Below are 15,458 nucleotides of genomic sequence, written 5' to 3'. Positions count from 1 at the left end.
ATCCATTTTTAATATTGTTAGGATCTCCTATTTATTGTTGTTGTTTGAAAGACAGGAATAAGGTATTAGATGATATAACCAGTAGGAACTTGTATAAAATTGACCAACAGTACAGTTTGAGAATAGGGAGAACGAGCCAGAATGATTGAGTTTGTTGGCAGTGAGATTAGTTTTGAAGCCCGTACCGAGAAGGCGGGCAAAGGTTTTGATCTATGCGACTCGGCCTCTTCGTTTTCATTGATTAATAAATCGAATGAATGCCACATAATGAGGAGTGCATGACCATCTTCGCTCGCTGCCGTTTGAAGTTTAATTCAGGAATGTTTTCTGCGATTGTGTGATGATAAATCAGGTGAAATAAAGATAATGTGATCGTCTGAGGGAGGTGGAGACTCTAACGGATGGCACCAGTTTAATCTTAGTGTTGCCAGTAATGCCTAAACCTAATGAAGCCACTGTCAGGAGCTCCAATTGTCCGAGGTGCTGCGTATTACATGAGTCATAAACAGGACTATTGGGTTATCGTCAATATTTAGTTGACATTGACAACCCCTCGGCATAATCGAGTTAAAGAAGAAATAAAAGAAGGTGTTTTTTTTACAGAAGCTGTTTTAGAAACGCCTGGTCCTTTTGGAGGCTGCAGTTTGTGTTCTGAGGGATAGTAAATCATGCTGATATAAATACAATCTCAGAAACTATCTTGGTCTTTTATTGCTCTTCAACTGTGAATCCCATACCGGCAATAGACTGAGATTTGGTTGAGGGCATCAGACCTGATGTTTGATTCAAATCGTGTTATTTGTAATGTAATCTATCGGAGTGATAGAAGCCTCTTGAGATCATGTGTTCATAAGAAACCATCACTAGTTTCCTCATAAGGATAGAGGGAAGATAATCACAGATAGGAAACGCGTTATTAAAGGAGGATTTTTGCCTTTGCAGACCATTTACATGCACCAAAACTATATCACACAGGACAGGAAAGGGAAAACCCCCCAACAATCATAATAGGGCTCCATTTGTTGATTTAATTGCCGTGCAAAATATCCCGATTCTAACCCCAAACGCCTAATTTCAGTGTACTTTTTGAGTCCACATATCACACACATATTTGCCAAGCTAGTATAATTAGCTGTAGGGGGGTGTATGTCATCTCTCCACCCCTCTCTTCCTTTGATAAACACAGGGCCGAACATGAAGCGAGATAAACAATCACACATTCAGACGGGCAACACAGCGTTCAAATCGAGGAGGAGGAGAGGCAGCGTGTAGAATAAGCTAATAGCATGAAACCTTTGGAGATATGACGATGTCTCTTTTTGAGTTAATTCAAGTGAGCCAGGAGCTGTTGAGCGGACTGCTTCACAATGTGTTTGTGTCTCTCAGTCTGTTGACCCGACACACGCACAGCTGCAGATCTACAGGTTAGTGTGTGATGATTGCGAAGATTATATTTTGTGGATTTTAATGTCCAAAGAGCGGTCTGTTTTTTAAATCAACGTGACAGGATGACAGGATTTCCTATCAGCACAGGGAGATTCCCCCTGCCGTGTTTCCCCCTCATCACTCAAATAATACACGCTTATTAGTTTCCTTGCAGATGCTACAGTCTGTTTGCGGTAGTTAGGGGGACTCTTGCATGTACTTTTCTCTGGATAGTATTCATATTTAGCGTTTGAAATTAACGCTACCCTGACTTGTATTGAAATAGTCAATATTCTGAACTTCCCAAAGTGTTTTACTCTTGATTTCTAAGTGTAGACGGGGCAGGCCAGCGGGGGCCTTAGCTGTCACTTTAAAAGTTCCCTTTCCTTGCGTGTTGCACTGTGTGACCTTTGTAACTGATTACCTGTTATAGCCTTTGTGAGTAGCTAACTGATAACCTACCGTATGTCTCAATACAGCAACAGAAAATGTCTGCTCACTGGTAGCATGGTGAAGGGACGGACACACAGAAACCGATTAGAAAGGCAGACTGGTGTTGGAGTTCATCATGTCTGCACCTCTTTGGCGTGTCCGTCCACGTGCAGATAGGGAGCGGAAACATAAATACACACAGACTGGCCGAGAAGGTGAGTAGCAGGCACATTTCCAGTGGTCTCACTTTATAGAGGTCATATTTTGGTCGCAGGTTGAGTTGGATTTAATCTTGGTTTGTAGACATTACATGGGAGGATGATTTTCGTGCTGGAGCGTTTCTACTCAAACACTGTGATGCCTTCAGGTGCTACCAATGATACTGGGATCTTGAATGTAACTGGCAGCTGAACAAAGTGTCATGTCTGTTGTTTGGGTGTAGTTAGTTTCACCATTTGTGTCACTTATGGCTCCCACTCAAAAAAAGATGTCTACAGATCAATAGGTGACTTCTTGGTGACCACGTCCACTCTTATTTACGGTCAATGAGTAGAAGTAATGCTTTAAATAGAAGGCAGGTACTGGTTGGACTACGAAGTCTTAGATATCTCATATCTTTTATGTTTCCACGTCAGTTCTCTCTTTTTTTTAATCTTGATTTTATTTTGAAAGGATTTTCTAAAACCTCTTAAGCCCAAGTTGACACAACTGTTTAAGAAAGGAGTATTTTAAAGACTGAACACTACATGAAACTGATTGAGAAGGTGTGCATGTGTGTGGTCAAGACATGGACAGGTGATTTAATTTTCATACCAGTTTATATTATAATGTCTTGCCCAGTCCGTTTTCCACAGAAGCAGGGAGGGGCACGTGAGAGAGGAGTGCTGTGATCACTCAGTAACTTGGGAAAGGTGTGTGCGTGTGTGCGAGAGGGACAGACAGGGAGGGTTTGGAAAAACAAATGAGAGCAGGATGTGGTACTCTGCTCTCTACCTGCTGTGAGGGAGGAAGAGGGGAACAGACGGGATGAAGGAATTGACGGGAAGACGGGAATATGGAGGAGAGAGGTTTGTCCGAATCTCGCTGGAGGAGATGGAGAGCTACTACAGATGTGCCCAGTGCTGCCAACAGCTGCATAGTGAGTTTTATACACAGATGTGGTTTAAACTGGTGTGTGTGATGCATGGAGAGTCTCATTTTAGTGGGGAAGGAAGGACTGTGCTTCTCTTAGCTGGGTTTTTGAGCCACGTGATAAAGAAGTCCTCAGTCACTAGTTGGGACAGCTGCAAGCAACCATAGCAACCCTTAAAACATGCAGCAAAGCGACGGTCCCTGCTGTCATGAGTTTTCCTTTTCTAATGAAGAGAAAGCTTTCATGACAATCATAAAGAAGTAATTCTTGTTTCATTGAGAATGAAAATGACTGGCGTTCACTGGTCTTAATGTTCTTGCAAAGTCTGCAGGGTAACAACTGTACGGACAAATAGCATAAGGTCTTCAAGGCATGTTCTCACGCTTTTATATCCTATCTCCTATTTCTACATCATAGCCCTGCACATATCTACAAGGGGAGATAGTCACATCTAAAAATAGCACAAAAAATAAACGATAAAAGTGTCCTCTGCCCGATCACTGGAGCTCAAAGTAAACGTGGGAAAAAAAGATATAAGACTTTATTACTACGTCCTTATTTACTCAAGGTGGTTCAATAAAAGTCTGAGTAATTATGCTAAAGTCTGTGTGCAGTGTTTGCTCGATCATTTTTTTGATCTGTCAGCGACGGTTCAGGTCTATTCAGGTCTGTTTCCTGTGTGCTTTGGTCTGTATTTAGAGATGATGTGTGTATTTTTAGCAGAATGATTTGTCACTGGGACAGGTGATTCGATTTTGTACTTGATGTTGTTTTCCTCCTTCATCAACTCCTATTTCAACTACTTACAGCTCAATGATGGTTTGTAGATTTTTCTTTGAGGCCTTCTGTTGTTGAACATTATAGTGTAGAAAACACTGTTTGAATCTCAACCATCTCAGGGTTTTTTAATAGTCAGCTGCTTTAACTTCCTCTGGTGTTTTCCTGAAGCATGATCACTTTTGGCAACACTTCTTCTTTCGTTATTCTTCTCATGATTTTGCTTCTATTTCTCGTGAAATCGTTCATCATTTCACACCTGCTGACCTTTTAAAATAGACCATCCCCCGGTCATGATCAGTCGTTCCTGACCCTGACCCCTCCTCTTCTTCAGGTTTATTGTCCTCATCCTGATCAGGGGTTTATTGGAGGGATTTGAGCCGGATTTCAGCCTGTATTATAGTACATCATGCGCCATAGACACACATTTAAGAGCTGTTTTACTGCATGTCCGATCAGAGGAGTATTGAATTTATGATATTGGGTTTAACTTGGACAGGTGGCATTAATGACTGAGAAAAGAAAGTTGAGTTGACGCCCATAGACCTGTTGTTCTGTAGTTTGTTATGCTGACTATTGAGTTGTCAAACTGTCTGCTTGTTCACACCTTCAGTCTTCTTCTGTCATATCCTCTGCCGCTCATTTCGGACTGTGAGTCACTTCTCAATTGGCGACTTCCTGTTTATGCTCCGGCCTGCCAATAGTGTTTTGATCCTGTTCAGTCGATAGTGTTTCATGTTAGCAGACACAGACGTGGGGGGGAAAGTCTCAAATAAATAATTCAGCTTGGAGTTATTCTAGCTGCAGTCTGCAACACATCCTTAACACACACACACATGAAAACAGGTCTCCTTAACATCCCGTATACACACACTGAAGTCTGCTCTGCATCCCATGCAAACACACACTGATGTCTACAAATATTTTTAACTTGAGGTTGATCTTATAGTCGTTGTGTCATAGTAACTGATGCACTCACACACCCCCACAGTCTCTCCTATCCTTAAAGTCAATTATTATTTGACCTGCTTAAGATCAGATCATATTAAAGTAATTGATTTTGGATGTAACAGTCACAAGGAGGAAGGAAAACAAAAAGAAAGCAGCTCACACTGTTGTTGAGCTCCAAAGTGTGTGTGTGTGTGCTCAGGGTGGAACTGTAAATCGTCCACTCGTGGATAAACGTACAGAGACAGGAAATGAACCATTATAAACCCTTGGCCATTTCCTGTCCCATAGCCTGCATGCTCTATCATCTAAATCTGACAGTAGGTAAACACACACACACACACACACACACACACACACACACACACACACACACACACACACACACACACACACACACACACACACACACACACACACACACACACACACACACACACACACACACACACACACAGTCAGTCAGTCCGAACACTCTAACGGACTTTCATTGTTCCATTCAGATCTATTTAAATCCTGTTGGCTCCGTTGAATCCCTTCATTAATCGATAATCTTATCTCAGACTAGACCACATTCCTCTCTAATCTAACTCTTAATCCCACATATGCATTGTTTTTCATCTCCTCCTCGTGTCTAATCCAAGGTCTTCCGTTCACGGTGAAAGCAGATACTACACATGTCAATGTTTGTGAATAAAACACTGATAATAGCAGTTAATTGAGAGAGGATAATTGACATCAAACCGACAATGGTTAGGGGGGAGAATGGGCGATGTCTACTAAACAGAAGCAGAAACATAGTGTGTGTTTTCCTCAGGGGGGCAGCATTTAATGAATTAAGCTCCTGACGGGTTTATTCACATTTTAACCAGTCCAAGTTCTCCCTGTGTGGCACACTGGGTCCCCCTGCTGTCTTCACTGGCATTGTGTGTGTGTGTGTGTGTTCTGTGCCTGTGAGAGGGTGTGAGAAAAGCAGAGAGAGAGAGGCCACCCTTCCCTCTGGCAGCGACATGAGTCTCATTTGAATTGTGAACAGCACACACACACTTAATCTTTTCTTTACATTAGGCTAAGTAGAATCTTTTTTCTCAGTGCTTTTAAATGCTGTTGGACTCTGGGAGAGTTGACATTTGAAATATGAAGGTTAAGTATTACATATATTAAGCAGCACTCCCACAATAACTTTTGCTGTAGAAGAGGCATGTCTTATTTGTGTCTATTTTCTTGTTTAATTGCAGATATAAGGCACCAAAAAAATACATTTAACATCTCATTTCTGGCCTAAATGTCATGGAACCACGCTGGAGATTATTATCCATAGCTGTGATTTTAACGACCTAAAATCCTTTATATGTATGAGCTGTCGTTGTCACTGCACAGGGCTGAAGTCTTTCAGTGTGACATGTGAAACTGGGGGCGGACCGTGTAAAACTCCTCCTCGCTGGCTGGTACAGAAGGGGAGGGGAGGGGAGAGGTGTGTGTGTGTGTGTGTGTGTGTGTGTGTGTGGGCTGCGCTGCGCACTGACAGCTCAGTAAGCGGCTGAAGTCCTCGGCTGTGGAGGAATGGACCGCCGTGATGTGCTCCGTGTGTGAATGTGTTTCAACAGCGTGTGTGTGTGTGTATCAGGGGGCATACATGCACCGGCAAAACCATGGCTGTAAACCGAGTTTCTCAACTCTGCCACGATATCACCCGGCTGTGGCTGCAACTGAAGATGATGACAGGTAGAGTGTGTGTGTGTGTGTGTGTGTGTGTGCGTGCGCGTGCATTTTTGTCTAGGTGTTATTACTGTATGTACAATAACAAACTGCAGTGTTTTGCAGGTAGACTAGGTGGTAAAGTTAATCCTAACTGGCCTCTGTTTGTCTGAAAGTGAAGAATACAATGAAAATACCTTTCCTTTTGATTTAAAGCTCTAAAAGTTTGTCTAGTTTGTATAAAACTAAACGGTTGTGTGAATGAGCATAATGACTGAACATGACCTGACTTTGTTCTCCACATTGATTTCATCTCATTGCCCAAAGATGTTCCTCCTGCCGAAGCCATTACTATCCATCAGACGCTTACATAACCCAACGTAAAGTGACCCTGAGGCCTGGCTGTGTGTTGAGCTGTGCCTTAACGTCTTCAGTACAGTACACAGCGGAGAACGCTGACAGCATGTTAATCACATTGGTCCCATTAACTCAATGTGTTTCCTCCTGTCAGTCGGGACAAAACCCTTTTGAGAGTTTGAATGTCAACATCTCCACCCCCTAACCCACTCTCTCAGCTGTGTGTGTGTGTGAAGTGGTTATTTATTTATTCAGTTTTGTTTGATCCGATACGCAGTAACGGCAAACCTCTGAAGCATGGAGTTTATGATGACATCTTGTCATGCTTTCTTTGGCCCTCTGCAGGATTTTTAAGGTGTGTGTGTTTTGTTTGGTGTGTTGCTGTGCAGAAAGAGTGTGTGCTCTACTGGTCATCTGTACAGCCTGCTTAAAAAACAGAAACACACACGGTTAGTAGCAGAATATCAACCTGTCCCATCGTTGCTTTTTTGTCAGCACAAGATTAGAAGTTGACAAATCTTAGCTGAGCTCCCATAATGCAATCCGGGATGTGGATCCTCCAGTTTGTGTGTTTCTCAGAAGTAACAGGATGCATTTATCCTTCTTTAAAGACATTTAAATGTACCTTTCATTCAATTTAATGTGCCCTCAAGAGTCTGTTACAGTAAACAACAACAAGAGAACACAATCGATAAACTCAAAGCAGAAGAGGATTAGATTAAGTGGACAGGATGAATCTTTAATGATCCCTGAGGGGGGATAGGATGTTGGCAACAAGACAAAACAAATCAAAGATATTGATTGTTTTGGAAGAAGCAACATATTTATCAGGCGAATAGCAGCACCCAGTGACTTGCTTCTAAACTAAGGGAGAGATTTAGGGGCAAAATGAATGCAGCAGAGGCTAATGTATCCTAACTGTCAGTCAAAACTTCCCATAAGCACTTTATTATTCATAACACATGTCTTGTTAATTGAACTTGTACTATAACTGTGCCTCGGTAAGTGCGTATTCCTAGATCAAAAACATGCACACATACCTTATAACTTCTTTGAAATGAGTTGAGATCGCTCTCTTCAAAGCGGTATATCACGACCCTGAGGCAGTGTGTCTTCTTTTCATATTGCCCCACATGTACGCTTTGAAGAGAGGGATCCCTTTCCGTTGACCTTTTGTTTATGACTTACTCAACTTCAGCACAGATACAGTTTAATATGATCACATTTCTGCAGGCTAAGATCAGAGTGCTGCAGGAAAAAAGCCCCTCTCTCAACGTTGTGTCAAACTAAACATCCTAAAGTGAATCCAGCAAGTCTTCCAGTTCCTGATGTCATGGTGTAAAGAAGTAGTGTCAGTATTTTCCTACAGCTTCTTTTAGGGCAAGTATAAACACAGACCTCCTGGATTCTTCCTGGCTCTTATTCTTTGTGTCATTTTCCTTTTTCTTCCCCCTCTCCGTCTTCCTCACTTATCATGTTGTTCTGAGCAGTGTAATGACTGGTATGGCCAGAAGCAGCTAAAAAAGGCTGCTGTTTTTTTACCCTAATGGTAGAGAGTAGGGAGGAGGACCTGGATGTGAAGCCACAGTATTACCACTACATGCTTTGCAGTTTAGCGAGTTGCACCACAGATGCTTCAGCAGCTCTCTGTGATTCATACATTTCCATAGGACTACATCTGGGGTAGTGATTGAAGCAGGTGGAGATGCAGGGAGTCTTTGGCACACATTGAGACATTGGCTGGCACAAACTGCTCTGTGCAGAAAGTCTTGGTGCACATTTGAAAGGTGACACAATGCAAGAGTTTGATATGTTGACAACCAGTGGAAAAATGTATGTTAAATAGTGAGCTTTGCAACATTTACAGTATACGATAAATATGATTCAAGCCGGAAAACTTCTGAACGAAGAGTAATGCCATTTCCCTTTTTTAACTTGACCTAGCATTAACTTTTCTTAATAAAAGTGAAGTATCGATCTGAGAAGCCCAATGATTTGTCCTCCCAGATAATAAAATCTCATCTAATTGTTTGCTTGAGCGTTAGATGGGAACTCGGCGGTTGCTTGTGTGTGTGTGTGTGTGTGTGTGTGTGTGTGTGTGTTATGACGGCAGCACAGACTGCAGACAGGGGGACAGTAGTGTGTTGTTTTGCTGAGATGATGATGCCACCATCTATTCAGTAAAGTCAGGGCTCGCTGCCAGTGACGGAGTCAGGACTGAAACCATTGTTCGGGATTTATAACCGTCGCTGAATGGACTTCTTGGCCTCACCAAGTAGACACACACATGTAGACATTATAAGATATTAGTTTCCTTTATTGCATGTCTATTTACTTTATACTGGTTATGTAAAGATGTTTAGTTGTATTCCTTAGCTTCTTATCTTTCAAAGACGTGTTACTCCTGATTTATTTTGGGTATATTCTTTTTGTTTTGTCCGAGGGCTTAAGGGGTTAAGTGGAAATAAAACTGAAATGATTCTGGAATAACCTCAGTGGGTTTCCCCTGATTGCACGGAACAGCTGAACAACCCAAACAGTCAGGATTGAACTCATGTGAGCGTCAGTGATATTCTAATGTTCGTCTGGCTGCCGCTTTTTGACCCAGTTGTTGTTTGACATGGTGAGTGTGTGTGTGTGTGTGTGTGTGTGTGTGTGTGTGTGTGTGTGTGTGTGTGTGTGTGTGTGTGTGTGTGTGTGTGTGTGTGTGTGTGTGTGTGTGTGTGTGTGTGTGTGTGTGTGTGTGTGTGTGTGTGTGTGTGTGTGTGTGTGTGTGTGTGTGTGTGTGTGTGTGTCAGATACCCCACAGCAGCGACAGATGGGGATTTGGTAAACCCTGCCTATAATGCCAGATAATAAAGCTCAGATTCCCTCACACACACGTAAACACACAGCCGCAGAGCGACTGGCAAATCCTGGCTTCGTTGTATGCAAATACACACAATGCAGCTGACCGTCTCTCTGCTGGCATTTGATACCAGCTTTTAACCACACCCTCACACACACAAACATCAACTCTCAAACCCAGTGCCTTCAAGTCTACATACCAGTCAGTGCTTTGCATTTGGTGCATACCAGAGCAGCAGATGGAGCTTGCAGTGTGGCCAAAATGCTGGCCGTATGTCTTATGAGCGTCTTGATGCACAATTCACTCCGATATGAAGCTCCTGTCATAGCCTGGAGAGTTGGGATGCATGCCTGTCTTTGCATACATACTAAAAATGATCCTTTTAGGCAGAAATAGATGAAACATCTGCCTGAATATTGCAGCTGTATCATCCAAATAGTTTTTGTTTGCACAGTCCTCAGTCAGGGTCCTGTTTGTGTGTGTGTTGTGTGTATGTGTGTGTGTGTGTGTGTGTGTGTGGTTGTGTGTGTGTGAGAATCAGACAGCCTCCAGCTTCCTGTGGCTTTGAACTTTGACCAGCACAGCAGCATGAGCAGACGTTAACCAGTGGAGAAACAGCTGGCTGCCATCTTTGAACTCACAGTGTGTGTGTGTTTAGCGGTGAGGACCTGCAGGAACATGACTGCAGAACAAAGGAAGAGGCGGAGGTGTGGCGAGCGGGACGGCGATAGACAACGCTTTGAGTGTGTGTAATGGACTGAACCTTCATGAGACTTAATTGGGCTGTTGCCTCTTTTTGACCTCCGACTAGTGACCTTAACAAAGTGATTCACAAATTGAGTTTCTACAAATAACATTGTAAAGGAGAGTTGGAGGTAATCAAATCCAAACACATGTGTGCACTCCTTATTTTAACTGTGCAGGGATAAGATGCTCAAACACAAAAATTGAGTTTTGCTGGATCTGTTTATTTAGACCAACACTGACCTGATGACTTCAGATCATTAGTTCATCCTTACTTTTTTAGGCTGCAGGCGTTGTACAAAAAAACCAAACAGGTTTAACTCTTTTCTAGACAGAAATCTATGATGCTTCTTTTTATCCAGGCATTTTGAAATGTGCTCCTATTTTTCTTGTAAATAAGTTATTCAGCATGACAAAACCAATAGAAATCTATGTCCAACAAGAGCAACAGGACCCATTTATCGACTAATGAACAAAACAAATACAATATTTAGTCTATAAAATGCCTTCAAACTATCAAAAACCACTCGTATGTTTTCCAAGTGACCCTCAAAGATTCTCCTCTTGCTCTCATGTCTTCAGAAAGCATACATAATATTATATTTCCGAAGCTGGTACCTGTGAAAGACAAGACAGTGAAGTTGTTCAGTAAAGTGTGGTACTGCTGTTGAGCCAGAGCACAGTATCAACTAGCAGCAGGCCAACACATTAAATATGTAGGCATGTGTAAAGAAACCCTGTCCTCCGTTTCGTCGTATGAAGACGAGAGCACCTCTACACTCCTTTTCTTTTTCCGACTGCCTCATTCCACCTCTTCCCCTCCTTCTCGTCTCCACTATCTTTTCACCTCACACACACACACACACACACACACACACTGGCTGGAGACACTGAAGAACTGGTTAAACTCTTTACTTGTCATTGAGTTCTTCTCACATTTGACCCTGAAAATATAAGTTACAGCTATCTGTTATATTCATCCAAACTGCTGAGTATGAATGCAGATATAGCGTCTCTGATAAAACAGTATTTTATACGGAGCTCTAATGGACTGATAGTTGGGTTATGTATCCGTTTGCCCCTCAGTTAAGCCCCCTGAAAAAAAGGATGAATGAAATAGTGAGGGGTGTTTGGGGGAAGGGTACAAGGAGGCGGGTGGACATTCTTTCTAGGCCCCCCATAATCACTATTTGTGTTTAGCTGCATTGCCCCACTTCCAGTGTGTGTGTGTGTGTGTGTGTGTGTGTGTGTGTGTGTGTGGGTAATGGGGTTCACTTGCAGCCCGGCCGCTATACTTTAATTTCATTCATCCGATGGGGACAAAGCAGGGAGTTTTGGGAGTTTCAGTGAAAAGCAGCGACGCCTGAATGTCTGATAAATGTGAGCACCATTCACCCCCGAACACGCAGGGGGGGGGGGGGGGGGTTCAACTTTAGAAAAAAGTTGCTTTTCCAATAATATACATACATGTCCTTCAAAAACTCTACATTTCAGTTATTGGATTTATATCATAAAAGCAAGAGACTTTTTCGTGTAATATTCAGAGAGACTCATTTAATGTAGGGGCTTTATTTATCATAGAAATGACCTTAATTGGTATTAAAATGTCTTAAATCTTTCGTATCATGTGTCTAAAAAGCGCTCTTTCAATAAGAGAAGCAAAACACGATGATTTATATAAGTTTAAAATAATTTCCCCATGTTTTCCACTCAATTAACCAAAAAAACGTGGGTAAAATTGACCTAAATGATATGATATTATTTCAGTTGGTCTTTGAATAACATTTTGAGTGGCATTAATAAAGTCTAAACTTGCTTCACCTGTAGGGACACATAAAGAGCTGTAAAAGTGGGGAAGGGTCCAATTATCTCCTTCAGTGTGTGTTCCCACCTGCAATTAACGGTAGCCATGGTGATGGTACCTGCTGGTTCAGACAGTTAATTAAAAAGAAGAGTTAGGTTTTTACATATGGAGGGTTTAGTACAACCAGATATATCTTTATGTTTATTGTATGTTATACTATTGTGTTGGATGTGTCTGTGCACACACACACACACACACACACACACACACACACACACACACACACACACACACACACACACACACACACACACACACACTCACACACGTAGCTACAGTAGGGTCAGAGAGTGCTGGCTGAGCTTCCTGCCCGACACACTGACAGCTGGCCAGACGACACACTGAAACACACACACCCCTGACATATGACAACACTTGCTCACACACTCCTTAAATTGTGATCTCTTTTAAATGTTTTTATAGAGGTATTCACATTTTTCAAAGCACGTCCTCCCTTCGTCGTCTCCCTCCTTTGTTGTTTCTGCTAATTATGCCGGAGTTTGGGGTTAATTAGAGGCAGGGGGACTTTGTTTGAAGACTTGTGGTCTGTTAAAGTCGAATGAAGTGAACCTGCCATGTTTTAAATACCTGTCTAAACTGTATCCTGCTTAACAAACTCTTTTAGACTCACCTCAGTCTGTTCTCTTCTTGGCTGATGATTTAGTTCCTTCTTTAAATCCCTGACTCATGTCCTTATATCCTTCCTTACTTCCCCATGTTCCTCTTCTATGCCCACTGCTCTCTCTTTCTTAAAGACATGATAGAAATGTCTTATACTTGGTCCAGGGTGTTCCTGTAAGACGCTTCCTGAGTCCCTGTTTGTCATCTTAACATAATCCCCTAAAATCGGGAGTAATACCCAGCGCCTTACTGGCTTTATTACCGTGTGTGTGTGATACAGTAGATTCCAGCCTGACCACAGCTACATGTATAAGTGTGTAATGATAACCAGGTGCCTCACACACGCTGCTTTACGGACGACACACGGGACCTCTTACAGGATGAGTCACTGTCTAGCCGTTGTTGTGCTGACACACTGTACGTAGCTTTACTGAGGATCTAAGCTCTTAATCTGTCAGGTTTCTTCATCGTATGGCGCTGAAAACATGCTTTTTTCACAAGAATGAATAGCCATAACTCCTCCTGTGAAAGGGAAGGGGGGGGGGCTCTATTTATTTATTTACTCATTTTTTATAAATATGAACAGTTTGCTCGGTTTGCACTTAGATGATAATTAATGCCGCTCGCTGCCAGTCCGACCATACTGCTTGGAAACCTTGCCACAATACCCTCACACCACTCTCAGTGCCAGCCTTTGTCTATACGCCCAAACACACACACACACACACACACACACACACACACACACACACACACACACACATGGATTTCACAGCGAGGCTCCTTTACACACACTAGCATGACAGTTTTATTCACAGACGCACACCATCGTTCACAATTCTCGTCTTTGTGTTTCACATCCAAATTTCAAGGTTCAAGGTTTTTATTTGTCATATGCACAGCAGATACAGCGTATATGTTGGCAATGAAAATCTTATGTCGCGTGCTCCTCCAACAACTCAACATACATGGTGCAAAAGATAAATAAAATAGTAAAAAAGAGAGAAGAATATTTACAATAACAACAATAAAGATTTGAGGAGGTGAAATATATATATGTGGAATACATTGAGAGTATTTAAATACTTTACACTGTTGAATGAGGAGGTATGGACAGATGCATATATTATGTATAACAGATGTATATGGCAGATATGTATAATATATAGATATGTGTACTATAAACAGATATGTATAATATATAGATATGTGTACTATAAACAGATATGTATGGCAGATGTGTATAATATATATGTATGTGTGTACTATAAACAGATGTGAGTAGACATTCACACAGCTCAGGAGTTCAGTAGTCTTATAGCCTGTGGTATGAAACTGTCTCTGAGTCTGGTGGTCTTGGTCCGGATGCTGCGGTACCGTCTGCCAGACGGCAGCAGACAGAACAGATTGTTGCTGGGGTGATGGGGGTCCTTTAATATCCTACCGGCCTTCTTCCTACACCGCTGGGTGTAGAGGTCCTCCATGGATGGCAACTCCGTCCTGGTGATGTGCTGCGCAGTTTTCACCACCCTCTGTAGAGTCTTACGGTTGAGGGCGGTGCAACTGCCATACCAGGCGGTGATGCAGCCAGTCAGGATACTCTCGATGGTGCACCTGTAGAAGTTGCAGAGTATCCTGGAGTCCATGTTGAACTTCCGCAGCCTGCGGAGGAAGAAGAGCCGCTGTCGAGCCGTCTTGGATATGACCCTGGATAGAGGAGCAGGTTTATTTGTCCACTTCCGTATATTTTTATGTCTGTACATGGCTCAGTGGGTAAATTAGATTACTCTAATCCAGCTTGGTTGGAGAGAGGAGCAAATCCAATCCCGGTTTACGTCGCTTTCTCCTCTCTTTAAATACTTCTTTTGCTCTCCGATTCATGACAGTTTTCCCTTATTTCCTCCACTTTCTTAACTTGTTTCCAGCTGAAGAGACAATAACTATACTAATTCATTTGTCCTGTAATTAATATGGTCTCCGATATTTATTTCCAGCATGTACACTGTAGTTATTTTGCATCTTTTTGTGAATAAAGCCTTTAAATCACATCTTAAGAGAGTATTTTTTGGCTACGAACGGTTACCAAGCCAGCCATTGCTACATATTTACACACCAACACATTTGTATTACATACACTGGATTGAATTTCTATAACGAATAGGTCAGCTGTTGGCTGTGAGGATAGGTCACACTGGATTATTGGCTCCATTTCTGCACATGGTTAATCAGCGACAACACATTACATTTCAACTCTAATGGTTAGCCAAGTGCATTACCTTTCGTTATTTATCTGCAAACTTTACAGAGTGGTAATAACGATGGGTTTTATGTACTGGGACATTAGCATCTAATAAACAGATCTTCTTCTCTGTGTCTTTCTCCTCAGATGACATCCTGCAGAGTCAGGATGGTGCTCTGTGTGCAGCGGAAATCGGCTCTGAACTCCAGAAACAGTTTGCCATCCTACCAGGTGGGTTTGATTCCTGTCTCTTCTAACCATTATCCATCTTAGGGGCATTACAGGAACCAAATACTGTTTAAATATGACAGTGTTTTACAGTATGGCTAAGGGCTTGCAAGAGATTCCTAACTAAACAGAGTGACAGCTCTCT

General features: G+C 42.2%; 1 protein-coding gene across 1 annotated transcript in view; it reads left to right on the top strand.

Annotated features, from left to right (window-relative positions):
- The first annotated feature begins 1,278 nt into the window (after nucleotides 1–1,278).
- mcf2la (mcf.2 cell line derived transforming sequence-like a) overlaps nucleotides 1,279–15,458 on the top strand; it is a 32,253-nt gene continuing 18,073 nt past the window's right edge. The window contains exons 1-2 of the mRNA XM_063877942.1: nucleotides 1,279–1,424; nucleotides 15,233–15,316. Of these exons, the coding sequence (XP_063734012.1) occupies nucleotides 1,304–1,424; nucleotides 15,233–15,316 (205 nt within the window). The 5' untranslated portion in view covers nucleotides 1,279–1,303. The remainder of the gene's footprint in view (nucleotides 1,425–15,232; nucleotides 15,317–15,458) is intronic.

The sequence above is a fragment of the Eleginops maclovinus genome, chromosome 24 (genome assembly GCF_036324505.1).
Source record: "Eleginops maclovinus isolate JMC-PN-2008 ecotype Puerto Natales chromosome 24, JC_Emac_rtc_rv5, whole genome shotgun sequence".
Classification (NCBI taxonomy): domain Eukaryota; kingdom Metazoa; phylum Chordata; class Actinopteri; order Perciformes; family Eleginopidae; genus Eleginops; species Eleginops maclovinus.
The sequence above is the reverse complement of the archived record's forward strand: the minus strand, read 5'-3'. Positions and strand labels throughout refer to the sequence as shown.